The sequence below is a fragment of the Poecilia mexicana genome, unplaced genomic scaffold (genome assembly GCF_051168715.1).
Source record: "Poecilia mexicana isolate PSO_F unplaced genomic scaffold, ASM5116871v1 scaffold_13, whole genome shotgun sequence".
In the NCBI taxonomy this organism is placed as follows: domain Eukaryota; kingdom Metazoa; phylum Chordata; class Actinopteri; order Cyprinodontiformes; family Poeciliidae; genus Poecilia; species Poecilia mexicana.
This window is the reverse complement of record NW_028263382.1, coordinates 5,820,492-5,848,373: the sequence shown is the minus strand read 5'-3', so window position 1 is coordinate 5,848,373 and position 27,882 is coordinate 5,820,492. Positions and strand designations below refer to the sequence as shown.

At 46.4% G+C, this 27,882-nt stretch overlaps 1 protein-coding gene across 1 annotated transcript; it reads right to left on the bottom strand.

Annotated features, from left to right (window-relative positions):
* Positions 1-29: 29 nt before the first annotated feature.
* On the bottom strand, positions 30-27,882 carry arrb1 (arrestin, beta 1). Its single transcript, XM_088012103.1, has 16 exons — positions 27,781-27,882; positions 15,782-15,847; positions 11,719-11,779; positions 11,595-11,639; positions 11,280-11,476; positions 10,873-10,932; positions 10,732-10,799; positions 10,499-10,634; positions 8,717-8,801; positions 8,570-8,642; positions 7,030-7,167; positions 6,859-6,942; positions 5,777-5,800; positions 5,520-5,590; positions 4,736-4,784; positions 30-2,652 (listed from the first exon to the last, which is right to left on the bottom strand). Exons 1-16 carry the CDS (start codon positions 27,880-27,882, stop codon positions 2,541-2,543), a joined length of 1,371 nt encoding a protein of 456 aa, XP_087868229.1. The 3' UTR covers positions 30-2,540.

Below are 27,882 nucleotides of genomic sequence, written 5' to 3'. Positions count from 1 at the left end.
AATATCATGACTGACGGTGAAAACACTCAGAGCTTCTAATAGTGTTTTTATTAAAGACTGTGGGGAATATACAAGTTTTCTCTGACAATATCAAAATAAAAGACAACTGAACTAAAGTATAAACAGATATGATGGGTTTCTTCCTCATCCTCCGACTTCCAGTCTCCAAGACAAACTGGTGTCTGTCCGTGTTTCAGACCCAAACACCTGTCAGACTTCAGGAAAATACAAGTTCAGGAATCTCACTTCATATTAAAATCAGCAGATAATAAACAGAAACCGTCATTAACGGCCACAGGGCTGACGAACAGAAAACTAACATTTAACACAGCTGAGCAGTTCACAGATCATCATCAGGAGTTTAGAGGAACAAAATCTGCTTTTAAAAAATAAAACTCAGACAGAAATCTGCAGTTAATTATAGATTAAATTAATTATTTTAGTATATATTAATATGTGGAAAATATTGTCAATACTTAAGCAATTTAAAGGATTTCATCTTTTACTTTATTTGCTGTTCAGGCTGCCACCAGCAGGTGGCGGTAACACAGCAGGTTGGAGACAATTTAAACGTGCAATGTTGTGACAAAGTATTCACCCTACACATTTTTAATAAGTGTCTTATCACATTTAATTGAAATTAAACTCATTTACTTATCAGACAAAGATGATTTCATTTTACTGAGGGGAAATAAGAGACTGAAAACCACCTGAACCAGATCAAACACTAAACTTCTGTTCATCAGAAATCTTCTAAATCACTGAGGAAGTATGGAGGTTGTTTTAGAACCAGATTTTAGCTTGAACTTTGACTTGGCCACTCCAGAGCTTTGGTTTCTGTTTTACATGTTGACCTGTTGATCAATATCCTGCTGCAAAACCCAAAAGGGCTTGAACTGATGGTCAGAGTTTCCTTCAGGGTTTCCTTTCAGAAAGCAGAAATTATGGTTCCATCAATTACAGTAAATCACCAGAGGAACGAAGGAGACCAACAGCCTGACACACCAAATCCATCCGTCTCTGAAAGGCTGCGTTGGTTTTACTCCGGATGAAACCATCTCCTTCCACTTTTGACTCATCAGGGTGTCAGCGGTAAATGTGAGGAAGACCTTCGTGTTCTTCTGGATCAGCTCTGGTTCTGGAGTTGGAACTCTCCCATTTTCTCTTTTCATCATCAAGCATGACCTCTGACCTTAACTGGGGCAGTGAGGTCTGCAGAGGTGTTTTTCCTCCTGACAGTCCGGTAAACTCGGTGCAACATTGGCTACATCTCAGCTGGTGCAGTTCGCCTCCTCCTGAACTGTCAGGTGTTTGTGGTTGTGTAGCAGCAGATCACTGAGATCCACCTCCTGAAGCTCCTGCAGTGAACGCACGAGCATCAGAACAAAAACTGCTCTGATGGTCTTTTCCACCACATGGACACTCAGCTTCATGTAACTCTCTATAAGCCGTGGTTTCAAGGGGCATTTAGGAAAGACGTCTGATGAAACGCTGTTCCAGCTGGTCTGCAGGATGAGGCTCCCTGTCACACAAGCCTGAAAACACCAGCAGGACGTCTGAGCAACACAACAACCAGCCAGAGGAGGCGCTGGCCTCCGATTGGCCCAATCACAATCCAGTCTAGAATCTGTGGACAACCTATTAAAGTTGGGTGGTCATAATCTTATGGCTGGTTGGTTTGCATACCAGCTGTTGGGACCATACATAAGAATCGTCATTAGTTAAGGCCACTTTTCACTGATCTGCAGGACCGTCTTCACCTGGATGTCAGAACCGCGGCTGGGTTTTAAGAAGAACCATGAAGTACAGCAGAACTCTGTGGAGTTGGACTCGTAACGATCTCTGGTGTCATTTAGGATCTACATGCATGTTCCAGTGGGTCCCACAGCATTTCTTTAACTATACCACTGCTTTGGTTTTTCTACGACTGGTGATGCTGGGCACAGCTTTCAGAGCTGGAAGATTATTTTTAACCCAATGATGATGATTTGGGAAATGATCAACGTGTCGGAACAAACCAAGGAAAACTTCATTATTCATGACCTCAATAAACAATAAAATACTGATATATTTCATGCACTGGTCCCTTGTTGTCTCGTTGGGTCGGTGCCTCTTCACCACCTGCAGATGTAAGCTGAAGTCCCTGATGTTGATCTGGTGGGGAACCACTGCAAGTCATCCGAATTGGGCAGTGTTTTTGTTTTTAAAGACCCTTCAACATAAAACACTGAAGCTAACCTCAACACAACTGAACTCCTGATCGTTCTCTAATGGAAATACGAAGAACAAAGAGAGGCATGCTTCCAGCGACCGCCGGCTCCGAGTTCCTGCCGAGGCTCAGCCTGACGACACAAGGCTGCGGTATTCTACACCCTGCGGGACGCAGAGAGAGGACAGACATGAACAAACACACAAACACGCCACCACCGAGTGTTTGGAGGGTGTCCAGACTGTGGCTCGGCCTACAGGTGACCTCTGCCGGCTCCACACTACAAACAGCAGCAAAACAACAACAGTGACGGCCGTGGCGCCCGTCGCCTCTATCTGTCGTCGGGTTTGGGTGAGTCCAGCGGTTCCTCGTCTTCCTCCTTCTCGTCTTTAGCGCCAATGAGCCGCTGGCGGGCGAAGTCCTCGAATATGATGTCATCATCACTGAGGGACGGAGAACGTGACTGAGATTAGTTCAGAGCTTCGGTTCAACAACATCAATCTGCTGCCCACACGAACAAACCGCTGCCCAAAATTATTCATACCCCTTAGATTTAAAGTTATCGCCTAACTTGAGAAATATTTCCTCTTGCTGCAACTGAAACTATGTGGGTCAGAAGAATAAAAAAACGTGTTAGTCCCACTTTTATGCAAATGCTCATTTGTACCTGTTAAATATTTTGGGATTTTGTGAGATTCCTGTGTTCTCCAATGATCCAAATAGTCTAACCAGATAAACATGGTTTAATGTGTGCAGATGGCTCAGAGGGAACAGCAGCAGCTTTCTGCACTTGGTTTGTATTCAAGTCAAGGCTGCAGCAAAGTGTTAAATTAGGACCTGTGATACGAATTATGGCAGCGTGCAACTCAAGAAACGGCTGCAAGGTAATAAAAGTCTTCAACTCCCAACGGCCGCAGCACAAAACATCATAAAAACTAATAAGAATGCTGCAGAAAGTCAAAGAACAACTGGGAAGGCTGGTGATGCAGGAAGTGCAGGAGAACCAAAGGATCAGGGCGTCCAGTGGATGCGGCGCAGCAGCGTCCGAGTCCAGACGGTCCAGCAGAGGCGCCAGCTGACCGAGGCAGAAAGACACTTTTCAAGTAAGTTTGCACCAAGTCTTGGATAAATCTCTGGGGAAAGAAATCTTCTGGCCTCTGTTTGAATCTAAAATCGAATGTTTGATGCTAAAAACCATAGAAAGCGTTTATGGTTAAACATGGTGGAGGAAACATGATGGTTTGGCATATTTTTCAGTCAACAGAAAACCTAATTACAGGAAATGGCCAAATAATCATGGTGAGAGTTTAGCTGCTGTGTTTATTCATTACTGAGAGATGAATTGATTATTTTGGTTTTGCCATTTCTTGTTGGTTAAATGAAAATAACTTTAAATCCACTTCCACCTGCAGTCTGAATAGTTTGGCATTTCGTGCAGCTCTCTGTAAATCTTTGTCAGATGTTTCTCTGTGACTCTCAGAGACGGTTGAGGTGAAGATCACCGTGAGCCACAGGGGGTCCTATTCCTTCCCCACTGGATGCTCAGTATGATGCTCATTCCCACCATGTGACTGGCTTCATATTCACGTTTTGTTGAACAGGCGTCTCTAAAAATGAACCTTTTCTAAAAAGAAAAACCAGATTATTCAGACAAGCAGCACCAACATCACAGCCTTCAGAGGAAGGTTGTAGGTTTGACTCCAGATTCCTCCTGTCACATGTTGACACACGTTAACCCAAAGTTGCCTACGAATTGGTGTGAATGGGTGAAAACCGGTTTGAATATGGCTGTCCATTTACCTTTTTAAAACACCGGATAATCTTTGACTTTGTCCAGACAACAATCCATGTCTGATGAGTTGAGAAGAAGGCAGAAAGTGAATTGGAATCGATATCCATAGAGCAGATGAGAGTCTAGCCTGATGAGAGGATGAATTTTAATTGAACAAACACAGAGATGCTTCTGCTGACTCCCGTTAGGTAAAATAGGGATGCACACGCATTTTACATGTTTAGAGTAAAGCCTTCGATAAAACCCGCAGCATGAGCCTGGATGCATTTTGAGAAAATAAAGCCAACAAACCACAGTCTGCTTGTTTTCAACATTTAACTGAGGATAAATTCATGCGCAGGCTTAATGAGACTCATTAGACCGAGTCACGGCTTGTTCAATTAAAAAGCTTCCAAAGAAAACATCAGAAAGTGCATTAAAACTGAAAATAAAAGCAGTAATGAATCCCACTGAGCATGGCAGACCTCCTAATAGGGTCTTAAAGCAATCTCACTATCATAGTAATAATCAGTAAGATCCAGAGTGGCTGCTGACAGCCACAAGAGTTTCCAGTTTAAAGCCCATTTCCTGCAGCTCCCACAGCAGCACGCATTAGGATGCATTAAGGCTGAGACTCTGGAGATGGCTTCAGAGCTGCTAATGCGCTAACGGGCCGAGAGGAAACCCTCTCTGCTGCCCGCACCGTCCAATCAGAGAGCCAGCTGACGAGCAGGAAAGACAGGAGGGCTGCTTACTTTGTGTCAAACTCAATCAGGTTAGTGTCGATCGGAGCTTCATCCGGAGCTGCGGAGAAGTCAGAAAGAGGCAATCAGAGCTCTGTCATCACACCACAAACCAACATGATTCACTGCTCTTCTCCATGCAGGGTTTCTTTTTGTTTCTAAGACAACGTTGGCGTTGTGGGCAGGATTTCTGGCAACAGTGTAAACAGAAATGAGACACACCGGATTCGTTATGGAATCCGATCCGACAGAAAAACGTTTTCACCGTTTCTGTTGACATCATTATATTGACATTCTACAAATAATCTACAGGAGAACATATAACTCACTCTAAACGCACATTTCAGTAATAACAGCCGTCACTGTATTACCCGTGTTGATGCCAACATTATCAGATGATCACACATCAGAACATGCTAGGACCGTTATTCATAGTTATATGGCAGATTGCTGCCATGTGGGAGAAAAGGAACCCCAGACCATGAATATTAACCATGGTAACTGTTCATGTATTCACATAGAGGGCATCAACAACCAAGAAATAAGATATGTCAGATGGGAAATAACTTTTAGTTTTCAGCCTGTGGACAGACGTAGTTTTTACTGAAGGAAATTCCTCCTGTTTGATTTATTGGGGGCTTGTCCGGGATCATTAGGCTGTTTTCTATCCAGCAATGTAATCTAAGCCATGATGGAGAACTTTAGCAAATTTAACTGTTTTAATCCAAAAGACAGGAAGGTTTTTCATTGAAATAATTCAGTTTATTATTCAGTCAGAAATGTGAACACATCTCACCGTCTCTGTAGATGGACTCCTCCAGCGGCTTCGGGTGCATTAATGTGAAGGGCAGCTCAACAGAGACGTCACTGGAAAACAGATCATCCAGGTGCACTGAAGCTCATAAAACATCGCTTTTCAACTGCAGATTCATTAGGGGCATTTATTAAAGTGGATATGTGTCAGCACCAGAAAGGCGGTGCAGTAAGATGTTCGGATGACCTTTTGTAAATCTCAGCATGAACGTTTCCATCCGTGACAGAGTGAAAGGTTACCTGGAAGCCAGATCTCCGAGAAGCCTGAAATCAATAAATATTTAACACCATCAGTTTCAGAGCAGCATCATTTCCAGCTGTTTAAACTGAGCCAGTCTCTTCATTTCATGTTATCAACATCACGTTAATCCACTTAGTCACTTCTACAAGCTGATTCTTTCACCAGAGAGTGCATGTCAGATACTGCAGTCAGAGATGAGACAGTTTTCTCTTAGGAGCTAGCTCCTTTAGACTTAAAGTCGCAGAGACACAAACTGTGAGTAACTGGCTGATTTTCTGAAAGGATGCATGAAAACTGCAGGACATTTTTCTTTTAATGACTCTAAAGCTGAATCTTTATTAAAATTACTTAAGAACTCCAGAACCAGTTCCCATTTTCCTTTCTTGTGGTTCTTCAAAGTTTTCCTAATCCGTTTCTTCACTACACCCTGAGAAACACCAGGTTTTCAGGTAAATCACTCTATTTAATCTGAAATCCTGTTTTTTCTCAAATTGTGTTAAACTGAGTTATTTTCAGCTTTAAGAAAATAACTGGGATCCGACTGCATCAACCTGTGGCAGGCTGTCTTTAAACCAAACCGGTGAAGTTTCAGGATTTCTCTGCGGAGCTTTCGTCCTTCCCGGACTAATGTGGCGTTGTTGGCAGGATTCCCAGATTTATTCAAGGTTTTATGCTGAAGTTGCGCAGCCTGCCATGAAACTCAGGTTAAACAACAGATATTCTCCTGATCCAACTCGTCCCAATGGTTGGGTTTCAAAGCAACGCCTACAGCAGGGGGCCCAAAGTGGGTCCTGGAGGCCCGGCATCCTGCATGTTTTAGTCTCTCCCTGGTGGTTGCAACAACCTCCTCAGCAAGTCAGTGTTCTGCTTCGGCCTCTAATAAGACATCATTTGGTCCAGCTGAGCTAAACCAGGGAGAGAGTAAAACATGCAGGATGCCGGGCCTCCAGGACCCACTTTGGGCCCCCCTGGCCTACAGACTTCAGATCAAAACCAGCGTTTCCGCTTATTCTGATGCATTCACTATTAACGTGTACTTTCCGGTTGAAATGACTGAAAGTAAAACTGAGAGGCAACCCACCCGCCTCGGGACACCACCAGCTTCACTTTGACTTTGTAGGACACGATGATGCCGAGGATCTCCCTGTTGGCTCCTTCTCTCAGGCTGCCCAGGAGAGCAAACACGCTGTCAGACACCAGCAGCCAACTCTCCGACTGACAGTGAAGGCACCACGAGCGTGGCAGGACTCACAGAGTGCTGGAGGCCAGGTTGGTGTCTTCGTGCTTCAGTTTTCCGTCCAGGGCGAGGCCGCGCTTCTCCCGGTTGTTGGCCAGGAATGGAGTGAGGGTGAAAACTTTGCAGAACGTTGAGCTGGGAGCCACAACGTCACTGAAGACACAAGACAGAGTTACTGCTCAGCCGTCGGCTGGCCAAACGTTCTGCCACAGGGGCTGACAAGGAGTCATGGGCCGAAAGAAGAAAAACCTAAAACCAAGCAAATGAAGTATCCTGGTATCTACTGCAGAGAAAAACCGAAAGGGATTTTTACGACGTGGTCTGGGACCAATGTAGGAAGGAAACGGGAATACATTTCTGTAAAAACACTCTGAAATTTTCTCTGAAAATTTTGAAAAGAACATTTATGGCATTTGAAATTAAGACATTTCCAAGTTTTTTGTAGAAAATTTCTGATATTGATCTAAAAATCATATTTTCTAGCAAACAGAGATTACTCTGAGAGTTTCTGAGTTTTCTGCAACGGCCCAAAAACGCTGCAGCAGATTTAGCAGGTTTTCTGTTTAACAGGTTTTGGGTCACTTTGTTTCAACACGTTTTCCATATTTATCGAGTTTAAGAGAGAATAAAAGCTGATTTTTCAGTAAAAGTCTCTGGATAAACTCGGTTTTATCTTTTAGAAAACATGAACACTTTGTCTTATACTTTACATTTTCCCATGTAAGAAAATTAACAGTTTTTAATTCTGCATCTGTGGGCCACAAATGGCCCCCGGACCCAAACCGGCCGGTTCTGGGTTTCCACTGTCAGTTTGCTGGTCTCTACTGGGTCTGAGTGTGTTTTTAATTTAATGCATATTTTAAACTACATCTGTTACAATAAGTAATTAATCCATTAACTGCATAATAAATTAAAATGTGCTCAATAATTTCCATTCTGGTTGATATTTCTTCAGTTATGGCATCATTACCAATGTGTTGTTAATGGCTTCATTTCTGTTTTATTTATTGTTTCAGATTTTTTAATAAAATTAAAGTTTAATGGTTTGAAGTGACAAACTTTCATTATTATACCTTCATCAATATATTACATGAAAATGGTCCAAATGAACAATATTATCACTTATCATGATAATTATTGGGGCAATTTATCAACATTTATTATCATGACAGGTTTATTATAAACTAAACATTTATTTTAACAATTTACTTCCATTTATTTTGATTCAGATTCCAGTTTGGACCAATTGGCTCCTAAAATATGAGACTCTGATGCCTGATTAAACTAAAATAACATTAAATGACACCAACCTGCTGGCAGGAATTAATATTAATGAAAATATTTCCTTACAGCAGCAAACTCTAAAGAGAAAATAGAAAATTATTTTAAACTGTTTGTCAAAAGACTCCCTAATCCTGGATTAGATTCATCTGTGAATCGGCTGCATCTTGTTCTTTGGTTTGTAATCAGAGCCTAAATGTTGCTGAACTGAAGCTTTGATTTGAGTAATTGGAAATGTTTTCTGATCCCTCCCAGTGTTTGTACTGAGACTCACTCCGACTCTTCCACGGCGACGGGACATTTGTACTGCGCCGTGTTGAACAGGCAGATATCCGCGTACTGCCGCACTGCACACACACAAACCAGAGTTAAGCGATCCAACATGGCCGCCGCTGCAGGAGCCACAGGAAACGGCCTGCACCTGAGATCTTCATCTTCTTCACCGTCTTGTTGGTGTTGTTGGTGACGTGAACGTTGACGCTGATGGGCTCGCCGTGGTAGTAAATCTGAGACAGAGAAGAAGAACTTCCATCAGAACGACGTCGGACAGGAAGCCACCGTTAGCGCCACCTTCTGGACAGACCGAATATCTGGAGACTTCAATGTGTCGCCAACAAATAAAGAAAGTTTATCTAAAACAAAGTCCCAAAGCTTGAGGAACAAAACGTTTTTAACCAACTCCACTAACCCAGTCAGGCAGCAGCTAATTTACTCAGTTATGTTTATTTGAGAGAAATTTACTTTCAGGAGTATTTTTTACTTCAGTAATTTTATTATGAAGTATTTCTGGATTTTCTTCCCACCGAATGAAGAACAAACATGTTTTAACCAGAAATCCACAGACAGACACCACCTGCAGTTAAAGTTTTATCAGTTTTTTATTGAAGGAAACTGATTGGGATTGAATGTTTCCTTTACCTGCTTTTGTTCATTTGTGATTAAGTTATTTATGTTAATTATTTTCATTTTGGTTTGTGAAATACCAAAATTTCCACTTAACTTTATACTTTGGTTTGTCTGATGATGTCATTTCTAAATATTAAAGAGGACCCCTTACTCAGTATTTAAGTCGATTTTTTACCAAACACTTTGTTGCTTTAATTTGAATAAAAATATGTTGAAGTTGTGCGACTTCAGAATCACTTTTGGCTAAAGCTAAGCTGAGTAAAGCTAACAGCTGATACTGAGGCGACGGTGTGCAAACCAATCACACTGTCTGTCTGTGAATCCACTGAAATCAGACCATCTGGAGCGTTTTCTTGCAGAGCAGGTTCACCTCTGCGCCGTTTATGCATGAAGGCTCACATCCAGAGAATAAGCTCCAGTGTGTGCCAACTGTAAAAAGCCTCAGCGCTTGCTCAGCTCGGCGAGCTCAACGCTAACCTCTAAAAGCTCAACTACAGCAGCCGTATGGCGTCTGGCCCAGCCAAAGTAAGAAACCATGACTGGACGTGTTGAGGATCTGAGGACGCTCCACTGCCAAGCAGGAGGCAAAATGTTTCCCTGTAAACCATCACATCATGTGGCGCTGCGCGTTGCTTCAGCAGGTAAACCACAACATGCAGCAATATCTTAAAGGGGCAGCGCTGTGTTTTCCAGCCACAAAGCTCCATTTTAAAGCACATTACACCTATTTTCACATCAGTTGTTAGAAAAATGCTGTTTGTTTCAAATATGACTTAAAAGAAATTTTATTTTGTAATGTAACGCCTTGGAATTGGGTCTGTGTCACTTTAAGAAGCTCCTGCTCTTTCCTCCATTAAGTCATACCAACATGGCTCCACTATTAACCCTTAACGACATTTTTACCAGCATTTCACTGAGCAGAAGCTCCCATGATGAGCTCAGTTCCACCAGTTGTTTGCTAATTGCTGCTGGCTAGTCTGAAGGATCTGAGAGGGGGAGGAGCTTAGCCTCGAAGGCGGGGCTCGGTCCAACCAGGCGTTTTGTAAAGCTGAATGGTTGCCATGAAGATTAAAGGATTTCCCAAACATGCATGAAAGAATCAAAGCAACACTGCAGAGAAAAACTTTATAACATGATGGGAAGATTAAAAAAAGGCTGATTTCACATGACATTAAATAAGTAATTATTTTCCCTGACCTTGGATGACTGCAGCCCAAATCATCAGCTAAAAGAACCACAGTGTTTAATTTGCCCAAACTGTCCCAGCTGCAGCATCTGTTCGTGTCTCAGGTGTTACCTCCTTGTCCAGCGACGCCTCCAGGTGCAGCGGTTTGTCCGACATCAGGAACTGCCTGGTGGTCTCGGCCGTCGGCTGGGGGCCCGGTTTCTCCGGGGCGTACTGAACCTTCCTGATGACCAGGCGCACCGAGTTCCTGAAACAACCAGAACCAGAACCTAGTCCCAGCAGCCCGACAGGAATCCTCCCATCCTGCCTTACCAGGGGCCCGACCGCGGCTCAGCCACTTTTACCTTTTGTGGATTTTCTCCTCCAGATTTTCCGCGCAGAAAGCTTTCACCTCAAAGTCGACGCCGCAGGCCTGAGGACAGCAACAGGAGGAGACAACGGTTTGACTCCTCCTCAGATCAGACGGGACAGAGAAATGAAGCTACCTTCCCGGTGTCCTCCGGTCCCGGCTGCAGGGTGACGGAGCACGGCAGGTTCAGAGGGATCTGGAAATAAACCCGTTAAAAATTTAAAACTCACTCAAACATTTATGACTCAGCAGCAGGAGGAACATCGTCTCTTCTGATTCCAGAGCCAAACCTCCTGAATCAGCCGTTTAAAGAACAGCTAGCAGCAACTTTAAGGTGAGTGGGCGGAGCCTATCTGCCATTTAACAGCCGACTGGCCCGATAACCAGCCTGGGTCCAGCAGATTAACATCTACGGTGGTCAGCGCCATTTATGAAACAGATTGAGGTCAGAGTGCAAAACCAAATCTTTCATCTCTAAAAACCAAGCAGAAAGTGAAACTTTTTGACAGACGTGCCAAACCAGAGCAGCAGTCTCTTCGGTACCTCGAAGGTGAAGGGGTAGGCGTGCTCCCCCAGTTTTTTAATCAGGCGTTCCTGGAGACGAGTCAGACTCTTCTTCTCTTCAGGCAGTGGAGGAAACGCCTGGATGTTCGCCACAAACAGGTCCTTCCTGAACGTCAGCCCCAGGACGTCCAGGTCCTCCCGGCCGTACCGGAACGCACAGGTCAGCGTGACGAACACTGGAGAGAGCAGAAAGATCAGCAGCTCCAGGACACTTCCCAGAGGAACCCCGCCAAATTACAGAGCGCTCCGATTCCTCACATCCAACGCCACACAACCAAATGTCAGGGGCCTCACCTTTCCTCTCCTTCAGGTATTCTGGGTCAATTAACACAACACCATCTGCAGAAACACACACAGAGTGAACACAGAAGCCTGACGGTGGCCAGGTTTCATTTCACAGCCTGAACTAAAACCTCACCGACGGGCTCCACCAGGTCCACATGGTCCACAAAGTCTCTCTTCCCCAGGTAGACCGTGAGCTGGTGGAGAAATAAAACCTTCAGCTCAGAATCCATTTTCTGATGTGAAAACATAAACCGAGCAGACTGGTTTTTACTTTTCTTCTATTTTATGTTGTTTCATTGTGCGACATTTGGTTAACTGTAATTTCTGTTAATGTGCTTAGCAAATAAAATGCATGATAATTATGTTTTGGTATGACAAGATGATAGGTACTTTTTCTCAAACCTATATAAAAGACCACAGACAACGTATATGAATTTTATGACAAAGCTTTTGCAAAAGGAGAAATCTCCATCAACAACTTCTCCAAGCCGTTCACAGAGAGTTCTGATTTCCTTCCACGCGAGCCCCTGTTTTATTGTCCAAGCAGAACAGCCAAAAGGGGCAGTCAGGAAGAACAACAAAGGTCGTAAAACTTCTAACCTAAACAAACCAGCCAGGTGTGATATCTGATCTACGGTCTGAGCTCAGTTCAAATCTCGGTCAAGCTGTTAACAAAACAAAATACGACTGCTCACAGGCAGTTAGGAGGTATTCTAGTTGATAACAACTAAGATCTGAGAAACACAGAGTTAACTGTTTCACATGAAGATGAAACAGACAGTCCTGACCTCCAGGTCAGTTCATACACACATAAGGAAGAGAACACTTTAAACAGAAAATTACAACGATCTATAGACTGAATGTGAACTAAAGTATTAACAAAATGATAATACCGAAAATTCTCTAACACAAGATATGCTACGCTATGGTATTTTATGCTATGGTTAGCTATGCTATGCTATGGTATTTTATGCTACGGTTAGCTGTGCTACGCTATGGTATTTTATGCTACGGTTAGCTGTGCTACGCTATGGTATTTTATGCTACGGTTAGCTGTGCTACGCTATGGTATTTTATGCTACGGTTAGCTGTGCTACGCTATGGTATTTTATGCTACGTTTAGCTGTGCTACGCTATGGTATTTTATGCTACGGTTAGCTGTGCTACGCTATGGTATTTTATGCTACGTTTAGCTGTGCTACGCTATGGTATTTTATGCTATGTTTAGCTGTGCTACGCTATGGTATTTTACGCTATGTTTAGCTGTGCTACGCTATGGTATTTTACGCTACGGTTAGCTGTGCTACGCTATGGTATTTTACGCTACGATTAGCTGTGCTACGCTATGGTATTTTACGCTACGGTTAGCTGTGCTACGCTATGGTATTTTACGCTACGGTTAGCTGTGCTACGCTATGGTATTTTATGCTACGGTTAGCTGTGCTACGCTATGGTATTTTATGCTACGTTTAGCTGTGCTACGCTATGGTATTTTATGCTATGTTTAGCTGTGCTACGCTATGGTATTTTACGCTATGTTTAGCTGTGCTACGCTATGGTATTTTATGCTACGGTTAGCTGTGCTACGCTATGGTATTTTATGCTACGTTTAGCTGTGCTACGCTATGTTATTTTATGCTATGTTTAGCTGTGCTACGCTATGGTATTTTATGCTATGTTTAGCTGTGCTACGCTATGGTATTTTACGCTATGTTTAGCTGTGCTACACTATGGTATTTTATGCTATGTTTAGCTGTGCTACGCTATGGTATTTTATGCTACGTTTAGCTGTGCTACGCTATGGTATTTTATGCTACGGTTAGCTGTGCTACGCTATGGTATTTTATGCTACGTTTAGCTGTGCTACGCTATGGTATTTTATGCTATGTTTAGCTGTGCTACGCTATGGTATTTTACGCTATGTTTAGCTGTGCTACGCTATGGTATTTTACGCTACGGTTAGCTGTGCTACGCTATGGTATTTTACGCTACGATTAGCTGTGCTACGCTATGGTATTTTACGCTACGGTTAGCTGTGCTACGCTATGGTATTTTACGCTACGGTTAGCTGTGCTACGCTATGGTATTTTATGCTACGGTTAGCTGTGCTACGCTATGGTATTTTATGCTACGTTTAGCTGTGCTACGCTATGGTATTTTATGCTATGTTTAGCTGTGCTACGCTATGGTATTTTACGCTATGTTTAGCTGTGCTACGCTATGGTATTTTATGCTACGGTTAGCTGTGCTACGCTATGGTATTTTATGCTACGTTTAGCTGTGCTACGCTATGTTATTTTATGCTATGTTTAGCTGTGCTACGCTATGGTATTTTATGCTATGTTTAGCTGTGCTACGCTATGGTATTTTACGCTATGTTTAGCTGTGCTACACTATGGTATTTTATGCTATGTTTAGCTGTGCTACGCTATGGTATTTTACGCTATGTTTAGCTGTGCTACACTATGGTATTTTATGCTACGGTTAGCTGTGCTATGCTATGGTATTTAATGGAATTCAACCTTTATTTAACCAGGATAAAATCTTCTTGAGATTAAAAATCTGTTTCCAAGTGTCCTGGCAAGTAGCAGCAGCATAACTACACTACTTACTTACAGATGGACACACTTTCACTCATCAACAACATGCTATGCTATGCTGTGACATGAAATCGTATGCCATTCTATGTTAAGCTATGATTGTTGAATTTTGCGGCGCGATGGTTGGACTACGACAGGTTTTGTGGCGTCAGAATCGTGTTGTCAGTTTTGGAGCGAACAGTAGGAATGAGAGAGAGAGATCCGATTATGAGTACTCGATTACTAAAATATTCTTTTACAACAGCCCTGCTTTGTTCGTCCGTATGGGGCCCTCTGTCTGCTCTGTCTCTTATTTAGCTCTTAGAAGGTTGTGAGTTTAAATTCAGTGGATGTGCCCTGAGACACGGCATTTCAGTCCCGGCTCCCTGCTAATCTGCTCATCAGTATGAGTGCAAACAGGGAGACTAAAAAAAGTTTAATCCCATTTAAGCAGCCGAGTGGAAACGTTACGGTTTTCAGTCTGATGAAGACGCTCTGGGTGTCAAAAATCAGTGAAAATCTTAAATCTATCTTCTTTAAGCACAACAGACAGCGCGTTCTTCTGTTTTCAGTTCAGTAAAATCCAGATAAAACTGAATTATAAACTAATCTGTTTAAATCTGGTTCAGAGAAACTGAGGAAATGAGACGGTGAGGATGAATTATGGATGAGATCAGCGATGACATCGCAGCAGAAAAACTAAATCGGGCTGCATAACAAAACATTTCATGTTTATTTAAACATGAAATTATGTTTTACGAAGCATCATTTTATTTTGTTGTTTTAGAAAAAAACATTATTTTATTTATAAATACTCAAAGTAGCTCCAACCTATTAGTGAACTAAACCAAAACCATTTTATATTTGAAAAAATATTTAATTTTTCAAATATAGAAAATGAGAATAAAATTCAATCTTATTGGACGGTTTCAGTGTAGGTCAGGGATGTCCAAACTGTGGGTCAGGGGCCGTTTGTGGCCCTTGGATTGATTTTTGTTGATTTATCTGCCTGACTTTATTTTATTTTCTCGGCCTGCCGGTTCTTTAGACTCAATGATTTTGGCCCCTGGTGTAGATAAATTAAAATATTTTAAATTGTTTAAAGTTTAATTTTAAGATTCAAATTAGCGTGTTAACGTTGTACAAGTGCAAAGAATAATCATTCTTTGATGGTTTTGTTACTATAGTTACAATCTGATGGTACAAACTCAAACTTTTCTTTGTGTTTGAAATACTGAGGAACTTTAAATATTTATTTTAATGGATTCCAACAGTTTCTTTGTAGCTCAGTTTGTAAAAATGTAATTTATTCAGATTTCCTGCGGAGCGTAGTTAAAGTCACACTTTATACTCCAACTAGAAGAAGCAAACAGATCCTGATCTCTCAGCAGCAAACAGTGCCGCCCATATTCTAATGCCACCCTGGGCTTCTGCCCATACGGCCCATTTCACCCATCTGAACCTTCAGTTCACTAACATGTTCATTTTATAACTTCAGTTCTTTTAGTTCAGTGGAAATAGAGCGTAATATTTTTAATACTCTGCTGCCTTCAGGACTCCGGGCCTCCAGAACGCGTCGCCCTGAAATAAAATAGAGGAGGATTTTCTGAGACTCACCTTCCCGTTGGGACTGGCCTTCTTAAACACTCTGTAGGCAGACAGAGACAGAAACGGGTCAGGAACCAAATAAACCAGTTCAGTTCAGTTCAGTTCAGTTCAGATCAGTTCCAGTTCAGTTCAGTTCCAGTTCAGTTCAGTTCAGTTCAGTTCAGTTCAGTTCCAGTTCAGTTCAGATCAGTTCAGTTCAGATCAGTTCCAGTTCAGTTCAGTTCAGTTCCAGTTCAGTTCCAGTTCAGTTCAGTTCAGTTCCAGTTCAGTTCAGATCAGTTCCAGTTCAGTTCAGTTCAGTTCAGTTCAGATCAGTTCAGTTCCAGTTCAGTTCCAGTTCAGTTCAGTTCAGTTCCAGTTCAGTTCAGATCAGTTCAGTTCCAGTTCAATTCCGTTCAGTTCCAGTTCAGTTCAGATCAGTTCAGTTCCAGTTCAGTTCAGTTCAGTTCAGTTCAGTTCAGTTCAGATCAGTTCAGTTCCAGTTCAGTTCCAGTTCAGTTCAGTTCAGTTCCAGTTCAGTTCAGATCAGTTCAGTTCCAGTTCAATTCAGTTCAGTTCCAGTTCAGTTCAGATCAGTTCAGTTCCAGTTCAGTTCAGTTCAGTTCAGTTCATAGGCCGCCTATTACTAAATTGTCTAATTTATTTTTACAAAATGATGTAATCAGATGGAAAATATATTAAGTTATGTAAAACTTTGCCAGAATTTTAACATAAATTCAAATGTCTGAATAATTTTCCACAAAATAAAACCAGTTGCTGGGTTTCAGTCATGTGACCCGGATGACGCGTGAAATTCAGATGGAGGTCTGGAAGGTGATTTCTCCGGTTGAAAACAAAGCAAAGTTGATCACAACAGTAGCTGATCCCCTAAATAGGCTGGAACATAAAAATATGCGTCCATTTAGGATGTGAGCCGTATTATCTCGGTAAAAAAGGACTTCTCTTATAATCTTGAGGATTTATTCGCATCGAGGCGATCAACGTAACAAACTACCTGGAGCTGCAGACCTCATGTTGTACGATGAGCCAGAAGAAAGTTTTCAAAAGCCTGGAGAACAGTTTTAGTTTCAGGTTGGGTCAAGCATTTAGGATCAAAAGCAGCATTAAATGGCTGCCGACTTGTTTCTGCCGGGTGAGTAGCGAGTTGTGCTATGTTAACGATGCTATCGCTAACAACGAGCTAACCATGTTATTTTATGAGCTTGAATCTCCTGGTAAATAATTGGTTTAGCTTCTGTAAACCCAAATTCATGCTGGATTTGTACGTTAATGTTGAGTTGCTGCTGGATTCGGGTCCAATGTCAACGATTGGCTCCCAGGAACCCCGTGTTCGTGTCTGTTGGTGTCCAGACACGAAGCCTGTGGGGGAACAGTAACAGCTCCCTGTCTGTATGGCTGGTAGGTTAATTTATTTACCTTTTTTATTTTTTTTAATTTAGCATTAAAGTCCCACTGAATAAACATATTTTCTGTCCGTGACTCGGCTCTGAGCTAGCTGCTAACAACATTAGCGCTCCGAGGACAGCCATGCTAGGGCATAAAAACAACATATCTGACCTTATGAATGCTTGTCTTTCTAAGTAACTGTCCAATAAAATATCTGAAAATACAATTTAAACGATGTGATTGTTTCCTGTTAGAAAGTGGTGCTGCAAACGCTGGCTTTAGAGGAGATCCACTTTTCTCCTCTTTTTTCAGTAAGTTTTTTAAAATGAACTGATAGTTGGAGCCAACAGGGGCCCTAAAAGCTGCTCCTGCGGCCCTGCAGAGTTTAAACCAGGCTGGTCCTCCTGCTGTCCCTCCCCGTCCCCCGTGGGCCCGCGCCCCGCTGCAACCCCTCCTCTGAGGTAATGCGGTAATAAATTAGCTCCATTAGCTCCAGCAGCATCGGGGCGGCGTGTTACCGGAAACCGGCCGGACTCCTGGGAGCTCAGAGCGCCATCAGCCGCTCCCCATAAACTCACTAATTATTCCAATTACACTTTAACTCCTCAGATCCCTCCGCCCTCAGCCGCTGCACCACCTCAGATCCCTCCGCCCTGCAGGAGGAAACTCTGTTTCTCCTGATCACTGCACTTCTTGTTGGATCTCCTGTAGCTGTCACTATTGCAGCGGTGCAGAATAAGCTCCTGACTGAAAACTCTTTTCTTTTTTTTCCAAATAGGAAACATCCAGATTAATTAAATGTTATTTAAATTGGAATGGCTGAAAATGACTTTATGTCTGAATATCTGGATGAGCTGGAATGTCTTTGTTATGGATTACAGCAGATTATGTTGGAATAAACTGGAATGTGATGATTATAATGAATTATGTAGTTTAATGTTTAAACATGGAGAATATTAGACTGAGTTGAGCTGAAGCTTCATTATTTAAACTGGAATAAATCTGGTTTAAACTCTGATTCATTTAAAGATCTTAGATTAGAAATGGATCTAGATTAATATAGATTAAAGGGAAATAAATATTTAATTTGATTTGATGGTTTATAGTTTGGTTAAACTGAGTTGGTTGAAATTAAAACAAATTTGGTTAAAAATGTGATTTTTTTAAAGAAAGCAGAGAATATTGGTTTGAGTTCAAGTGGAATCAGTTTTAATTACTGCGGAGTTGATTTATCTACAGACTGAAGTGACCAGTCCAGGCCGGCGGGTTGATGGAGGAAACGCTGCTGCCGTCCGCAGAGAAGAACGAAAACACATTAAAGATTCATCAGACCGACGGCGCAGACTCATCTGACAGCAGACAGGAAGTGATTAGAGCCTCAGATCGATCACTGATCAATGCTGGTGTGAGAACCAATAACTCCTGACGCACAGATCAGTAAAACATTTAAAGGTGGATTTGTCCAGCAGACAAGCCAAACAAATTCTCCGCCATGTTTAGTGTTAGTGCCAGCAGGGGGCGCTGTGGGAAACAACCAGGCAGCAGGTCAGCCGGTCGGATCAGAGCCACAGAAAGAATCTGGCATTTTTAAATTAATCACAGAAACTTTCTAGAAAACACTTCTCAAAATGTTTGACTTTTGCAACTCAGAAAATTCCAGATATTTTTCTAGAAAATTTCTGAGAGAAATTTTTAAATTTTCAAGCTCAAAAATGTTTTTTTTTTTTTTTATGGAAAATGTCTGAGATTAATGTCAAGACTTGGCAGAAATTTATGCTGCTTTTTTATTTTCGATCTACAATGACTCTAATGCACCGTTGTAAATTAAAATGTCGGCCATTTTTGTAGTCCAGAGGCAGAAACAAATGACCAAGATGATAGGTAATCTCTCAGAAGACTCACTGAACTGCTGTGGGACTGAACTGAATGAGGATCATGACCACAAAACTCATCCGATTCATTTTTGAAAACGATATAATCCAAATGTTTCCGTTTTTATTTTGGTGCAGGACAAATGTGGAGGATTCCATCCATCCACTTTCTAACACCCCTGTCCCTTAATGGGGTCAGGAGGAGCTGGTGCCTCTCCAGCTAACGTTCCGGGTGAGAGGCGGGGTCGCCTGGACAGGTCGCCTGGACACAGGTCGCCTGGACACAGGTCGCCTGGACACAGGTCGCCTGGACACAGGTCGCCTGGACGGGTCGCCTGGACAGGTCGCCTGGACACAGGTCGCCTGGACAGGTCACCTGGACGGGTCGCCTGGACGGGTCGCCTGGACACAGGTCGCCTGGACACAGATCGCCTTGTCACAGGTCGCCTGGACGGGTCACCTGGACAGGTCGCCTGGACACAGGTCGCCTGGACACAGGTCGCCTGGACACAGGTCGCCTGGACGGGTCACCTGGACACAGGTCGCCTGGACGGGTCACCTGGACACAGATCGCCTGGACGGGTCACCTGGACACAGATCGCCTGGACGGGTCGCCTGGACGGGTCGCCTGGACGGGTCGCCTGGACGGGTCGCCTGGACACAGGTCGCCTGGACACAGGTCACCTGGGCACAGGTCACCTGGACACAGGTCACCTGGACACAGGTCGCCTGGACAGGTCGCCTGGACACAGGTCGCCTGGACACAGGTCGCCTGGACAGGTCACCTGGACACAGGTCGCCTGGACACAGGTCGCCTGGACACAGGTCGCCTGGACACAGGTCGCCTGGACAGGTCGCCTGGACACAGGTCGCCTGGACACAGGTCGCCTGGACGGGGTCGCCTGGACGGGGTCGCCTGGACACAGGTCGCCTGGACGGGGTCGCCTGGACGGGGTCGCCTGGACACAGGTCACCTGGACAGGTCACCTGGACACAGGTCGCCTGGACACAGGTCGCCTGGACACAGGTCGCCTGGACAGGTCGCCTGGACAGGTCACCTGGACACAGGTCGCCTGGACAGGTCACCTGGACACAGGTCGCCTGGACGGGGTCGCCTGGACGGGTCACCTGGACACAGGTCGCCTGGACACAGGTCGCCTGGACAGGTCACCTGGACACAGGTCACCTGGACACAGGTCGCCTGGACACAGGTCGCCTGGACACAGGTCGCCTGGACAGGTCACCTGGACACAGGTCGCCTGGACACAGGTCACCTGGACACAGGTCGCCTGGACACAGGTCACCTGGACAGGTCGCCTGGACACAGGTCGCCTGGACACAGGTCGCCTGGACACAGGTCGCCTGGACACAGGTCGCCTGGACAGGTCACCTGGACACAGGTCGCCTGGACACAGGTCGCCTGGACACAGGTCGCCTGGACAGGTCACCTGGACACAGGTCACCTGGACACAGGTCACCTGGACACAGGTCGCCTGGACACAGGTCGCCTGGACACAGGTCGCCTGGACAGGTCACCTGGACAGGTCCCTGGACACAGGTCGCCTGGACACAGGTCGCCTGGACGGGGTCGCCTGGACGGGGTCGCCTGGACACAGGTCGCCTGGACACAGGTCGCCTGGACACAGGTCGCCTGGACAGGTCCCTGGACACAGGTCGCCTGGACACAGGTCGCCTGGACAGGTCACCTGGACACAGGTCGCCTGGACAGGTCACCTGGACACAGGTCGCCTGGACAGGTCCCTGGACACAGGTCGCCTGGACACAGGTCGCCTGGACACAGGTCGCCTGGACAGGTCACCTGGACACAGGTCACCTGGACACAGGTCGCCTGGACACAGGTCGCCTGGACAGGTCACCTGGACACAGGTCGCCTGGACAGGTCCCTGGACACAGGTCGCCTGGACACAGGTCGCCTGGACAGGTCACCTGGACACAGGTCGCCTGGACACAGGTCACCTGGACACAGGTCGCCTGGACACAGGTCGCCTGGACACAGGTCGCCTGGACAGGTCACCTGGACAGGTCCCTGGACACAGGTCGCCTGGACACAGGTCGCCTGGACGGGGTCGCCTGGACGGGGTCGCCTGGACACAGGTCGCCTGGACACAGGTCGCCTGGACACAGGTCGCCTGGACAGGTCCCTGGACACAGGTCGCCTGGACACAGGTCGCCTGGACAGGTCACCTGGACACAGGTCGCCTGGACAGGTCACCTGGACACAGGTCGCCTGGACAGGTCCCTGGACACAGGTCGCCTGGACACAGGTCGCCTGGACACAGGTCGCCTGGACAGGTCCCTGGACACAGGTCGCCTGGACACAGGTCGCCTGGACAGGTCACCTGGACACAGGTCGCCTGGACAGGTCACCTGGACACAGGTCGCCTGGACAGGTCCCTGGACACAGGTCGCCTGGACACAGGTCGCCTGGACACAGGTCGCCTGGACAGGTCACCTGGACACAGGTCACCTGGACACAGGTCGCCTGGACACAGGTCGCCTGGACACAGGTCGCCTGGACAGGTCACCTGGACACAGGTCGCCTGGACAGGTCCCTGGACACAGGTCGCCTGGACACAGGTCGCCTGGACAGGTCACCTGGACACAGGTCACCTGGACACAGGTCGCCTGGACACAGGTCGCCTGGACAGGTCACCTGGACACAGGTCACCTGGACACAGGTCGCCTGGACACAGGTCGCCTGGACACAGGTCGCCTGGACAGGTCGCCTGGACAGGTCGCCTGGACACAGGTCGCCTGGACACAGGTCGCCTGGACACAGGTCGCCTGGACACAGGTCACCTGGACACAGGTCGCCTGGACACAGGTCGCCTGGACACAGGTCGCCTGGACAGGTCACCTGGACACAGGTCACCTGGACACAGGTCGCCTGGACAGGTCGCCTGGACAGGTCACCTGGACACAGGTCGCCTGGACACAGGTCGCCTGGACAGGTCCCTGGACACAGGTCGCCTGGACACAGGTCGCCTGGACACAGGTCGCCTGGACAGGTCACCTGGACACAGGTCACCTGGACACAGGTCGCCTGGACACAGGTCGCCTGGACACAGGTCGCCTGGACAGGTCCCTGGACACAGGTCGCCTGCACACAGGTCGCCTGGACACAGGTCGCCTGGACAGGTCACCTGGACACAGGTCACCTGGACACAGGTCGCCTGGACACAGGTCGCCTGGACAGGTCACCTGGACACAGGTCACCTGGACACAGGTCGCCTGGACACAGGTCGCCTGGACAGGTCGCCTGGACAGGTCGCCTGGACACAGGTCGCCTGGACACAGGTCGCCTGGACACAGGTCGCCTGGACAGGTCACCTGGACACAGGTCACCTGGACACAGGTCACCTGGACACAGGTCGCCTGGACACAGGTCGCCTGGACACAGGTCGCCTGGACAGGTCGCCTGGACACAGGTCACCTGGACACAGGTCGCCTGGACAGGTCACCTGGACACAGGTCGCCTGGACGGGGTCGCCTGGACGGGGTCGCCTGGACACAGGTCGCCTGGACACAGGTCGCCTGGACACAGGTCGCCTGGACAGGTCCCTGGACACAGGTCGCCTGGACACAGGTCGCCTGGACAGGTCACCTGGACACAGGTCGCCTGGACAGGTCACCTGGACACAGGTTGCCTGGACACAGGTCGCCTGGACAGGTCGCCTGGACAGGTCACCTGGACACAGGTCACCTGGACACAGGTCGCCTGGACAGGTCGCCTGGACACAGGTCACCTGGACACAGGTCACCTGGACAGGTCACCTGGACACAGGTCACCTGGACACAGGTCACCTGGACACAGGTCACCTGGACAGGTCACCTGGACACAGGTCACCTGGACAGGTCACCTGGACACAGGTCACCTGGACACAGGTCACCTGGACACAGGTCACCTGGACAGGTCACCAGTCTGTCGCAGGGCAACACAGAGACACACAGGGAGGATTTGGAGAGACCAATTAACCTGACATGTTTTTGGACTGTGGGAGGAAGCCGGAGTACCCAGAGAGAACCCACCATGCACAGGGAGAACATGGAGACTCCATGCAGGGAGACCGGGGCCGGGAATCGAACCCAGAACCTTTTTGCTGCAAGGCAACAGCTCTACCTACTGCACCACTGTGCAAACGTGGAGGATTATTACAGATATTAAAATCTTTTCAGTGTTGAAGAAATTTCTGGACCTCAGGTTGTGTCCCAGTTACAACATCTTTAAAAGACTAAATACAAAGTTGAACTTTGACCCCAACATAATCTCTGCTGACAGATTAAGGTTTCAGTGTCGTTTGAAGCAGAGCTGATGATAGTCTGTGGGTGGTGACTGTGGCGTTCCTCAGGGCTGTGTTGTAAGACTCTGTTTACTACATATTGACTGTTTTGTTCTTTCCCATGTTGAAATGATGAGCTGATCTGTTCATCTGTGACACGTTTTGGTGAAAATCCCAGACCGAGGCAGTCGAGCTGCTCAGCGTTTCATTTCCTCCTGACATCAGCCACTCCGCTCTGCACTTTGACCTCTAATGGCGCAGATGGTTAAAAGTCGGAGACCAATCAGAGAGCTCCGACCAAACCGGACCAACTGATTCACCGACTCTGTCTCAGTTATTCGGCTTCCTCAGGTTTTAACCTGCAGCTGTTTTCCATCTGCTGTAGTTACATCAGCTCAGTCAGGTGATCAATGTGTTCAGACTCTATTCATCTGATCGATCAGGACGCCCAACACTGAGGGAACACTAACCGCCGGATCGATGGCTGACGTTTGTGTCAGCCTGAATGGATCCTGAAGGCTCCCTGGACGCTGCAGAGTCGCATCGGCCCGTTTACGCCTGATTAACGGACGGCGGATTCATTTACGCCGACCACTTCCTGCTTCGCAGCAAATCTTCCACCAGCTCCAGATCCAAACACCCAGACAGAAGAACGTCAACCACGCTGACGCTCAAGGAACAATACTTCTGTTACTTCATGTATTTCTGTTTCCAGGAGGATTTTTTTCTCCTCCCGTGTTGAAAAGCTCAAACTTCACAGCTCAGTTCATCTGAACTTCAGCACCAGAACTTTACTGAACCGGATCAGAACCTGGATCTGTTTTCAGACAATCACAGTTAAAGACTGAAGATTTTGTACAGATTATTCAGACGCGCTGAGTAACTAAGAAAAGAATCTGAGTTTGAGTCATCATGTGGAAAATTACAAAGTTTGATGATTTCTTTCTAATTTTTTTTATTTAAAACATTAAATTACATTTCAGGCAGGAAACTTTGACTTTTTGGACAATTATTCCCTCTGGTTTCAGATGCTGTGCAGCTGGAAGAACATTTGCTCTTTTTTTTACTTTTGTTTTGATAGCATCAAGGCATCTCAGAAGGTCAAATAATGCCTGAACTTTGACCCCAAATCCCAGAGGAGTTGAAAAGGCTTCAGGATGCAGAGAGAGGAACTTCAAACCATCGTAACAGAAACGTTCGTATCCCCGACAGAATTAAAGAGGAGCAGCAAAAGCAAAGGAGGTCGGTTAGCAGAGCTGGAGTCGTCCAGGTTCCTGTGGAATGCATCACTTCTGCTGCCTGGATGTCGAGCCGTTAGCATGTAATGCTAACAGCCACAGCTAGCCTGTCACAAGAACTAATTTTGTTGGAGGATAAATTGTCCCAGTAGTTTTTGTGATAAATAAAAATATTGTTGTTTTGAAACAGTTTTTAAGTAAAATGTTGGTAATTCAAGTTTTCCTCTCAAAGAACAATAAACTGTAAATTTGTAAAGATAAAACAGGAACTGGAAATTAATTTACATGTCAAAAAAAAACAACCAAAACTAAATGGATTATGAATATTATATTAATTGATTTATTGTAACAGGTGAAGCCACAGTGTCTTCAGTCAGAAGCCTCTTGAGATTTGCAGCAAGACTGACTGCTACTGGAGATCCTTCCTGCACACACACATTTTCAAAGATAAAATAATTTATGATATTTCATCTGATCTGTTTCCAGTTGAATTCCTGCATTAGTTTAAACTTTCCTCCATGCAGAAACGGGAACGTCTCAGCGGATCTATGGAGAAACTCTACGTTCTGCTGATGAGGAGCAGCATCCATCCACCCTGCCGCTCCGCTGGCGGCCTGACAAACTGCACTTTAAGATGACTGCAGCACCGAGCAACTGCAGCTCCAACTGACTGCAGCACCGAGCGACTGCTGCACCGAGCAACTGCAGCACCGAGCGACTGCAGCACCAACTGACTGACTGCAGCTCCAACTGACTGCAGCACCGAGCGACTGCAGCACCGAGCAACTGCAGCACCGAGCGACTGCAGCACCAACTGACTGACTGCAGCTCCAACTGACTGCAGCACCGAGCGACTGCAGCACCGAGCGACTGCAGCACCGAGCGACTGCAGCACCGAGCGACTGCAGCTCCAACTGACTGACTGCAGCACTGAGCCGTGAGCCAAAAACAGGAGGAAGGAGCTGCAGGACAGGAAATAACCCAGATCCTTACATCCTTCTGATGATCATTTATTAAATGCTTTAGTGACAAACTATGATGATGACGATGTGACCATCAGCTGCAGGTTTCTGCTTCATTTACTGGTTTAAAGCTGCAGAGACCAGCAGCATGCTGGGATGTCACCAGTAACACCAGTAGACCTGATTCTCAGTTGAGGCTCTGCTGAAGTTCGGATTAAAGCAGCTTGTTGTTGTGATGATGGCAGAGCCGCATCACTCTGAGCTGCTCTGTATGTCGGAACCGTCGCTCTGAGCTCATTAAGATTCTCCCGACACGACCGGCTCAGATCATCGAGGCCGAGAACACAGAGACACGGAGAGTCAGAGAAACCCGACAAGGCCTGCAGACACACACCGAAACCCAGAGACCGAAACCCTGAAACCCAGAGACCGAAACCCTGAAACCCAGAGACTGAAACCCAGAGACCGAAACCCAGAGACCGAAACCCAGAGACCGAAACCCTGAAACCCAGAGACCGAAACACTGAAACCCAGAGACCGAAACCCTGAAACCCAGAGACCGAAACCCAGAGACCAAAACCCTGAAACCCAGAGACCGAAACCCTGAAACCCAGAGACCGAAACCCTGAAACCCAGAGACTGCAACCCTCTAACCCAGAGACCCAGAGACTGAAACCCTGAAACCCAGAGACCAAAACCCTGAAACCCAGAGACTGAAACCCTAAAACCCAGAGACTGAAACCCAGAGACCGAAACCCTGAAACCCAGAGACTGAAACCCAGAGACCGAAACCCTGAAACCCAGAGACTGAAACCCTGAAACCCAGAGACCAAAACCCTGAAACCCAGAGACTGAAACCCTAAAACCCAGAGACTGAAACCCAGAGACCGAAACCCTGAAACCCAGAGACCGAAACCCTGAAACCCAGAGACCAAAACCCTGAAACCCAGAGACCGAAACCCAGAGACCGAAACCCAGAAACCCAGAGACTGAAACCCAGAGACCGAAACACTGAAACCCGGAGACCGAAACACTGAAACCCAGAGACCGGAACCCTGAAACCCAGAGACTGCAACCCTCTAACCCAGAGACCCAGAGACTGAAACCCTGAAACCCAGAGACCAAAACCCTGAAACCCAGAGACTGAAACCCAGAGACCGAAACCCAGAAACCCAGAGACCAAAACCCTGAAACCCAGAGACCGAAACCCTGAAACCCAGAGACCAAAACCCTGAAACCCAGAGACCGAAACCCAGAGACTGAAACCCTGAAACCCTGAAACCCAGAGACTGAAACCCCGAAACCCAGAAACTGAAACCCTGAAACTCAGAGACCGAAACCCTGAAACACAGAGACCAAAACCCTGAAACCCAGAGACCGAAACCCAGAGACCGAAACCCAGAAACCCAGAGACTGAAACCCAGAGACCGAAACCCTGAAACCCAGAGACTGAAACCCCGAAACCCTGAAACCCAGAGACTGAAACCCTGAAACCCAGAGACCGAAACCCAGAGACCGAAACCCAGAGACTGAAACCCTGAAAGCCAGAGACCGAAACCCTGAAACCCAGAGACTGAAACCCAGAGACCGAAACCCAGAAACCCAGAGACTGAAACCCTGAAACCCAGAGACCGAAACCCAGAGACCAAAACCCTGAAACCCAGAGACCGAAACCCAGAAACCCAGAGACCGAAACCCAGAAACCCAGAGACCGAAACCCAGAAACCCAGAGACTGAAACCCAGAGACACACCAAAACATCCATAAACCCACTAAACACAGAGACATTACAAGGTCTGCAGAGAGCCGCCCATGAGACTCAGAGAACCAGGTGAGTTCTGGACCAGACTCGGACACAGCTCTCCAGTTCTGACACCCAACAAGACCCACATCATGTCAACAAGATGATGTCACACAGCTGCTGTGCAGATCCATGATCCTAATGAGGCCCGGTTGGTGCTGATGGGTCCCATAGTCAGGCAAGAACCGCACCAGTACCATCATGATACCCGGAGGAGAACTGAGGAAAAGAGGGAACCGGAACAGAACGACTGTTTTAACAAACAGGAAGGTTCATGAGGAAAATGGATTTCAAAGTAAGAGCTCAGGCTGAACCAGAACGTGATGTCTGAAGAACCTTTTGGTAATTTAAAGGCCGCTCCATGCCGACAGGTTGTTTAAAGAGCGAACATGCGGCACTCCGGCCTGAGGATGGAAGCAGAGCATGAATTATTGATCCAGCATCTCTGACATGACAGGAAACCAGCAGCGTCATGGAGACGGAGAAGGAGCGGTGCGGGTCTGGGTTCTCCTCTTCCGGATCCTCGGAGCGAATCCCAAACATCCTGACCAT

Bases quoted from the DNA above. Each gene is read 5' to 3' on its own strand.
- arrb1 (XM_088012103.1), bottom strand. From the start codon at position 27,882: ATGGTCAGGATGTTTGGGATTCGCTCCGAGGATCCGGAAGAGGAGAAC. The intron at 8,802-10,498 runs GTAACACCTGAG...TCTCTGTCTCAG, and splicing joins AGGCGTCGCTGGACAAGGAG to ATTTACTACCACGGCGAGCC. The intron at 5,801-6,858 runs GTGGGTTGCCTC...TATTGATTTCAG, and splicing joins CTGGTGGTGTCCCGAGGCGG to GCTTCTCGGAGATCTGGCTT.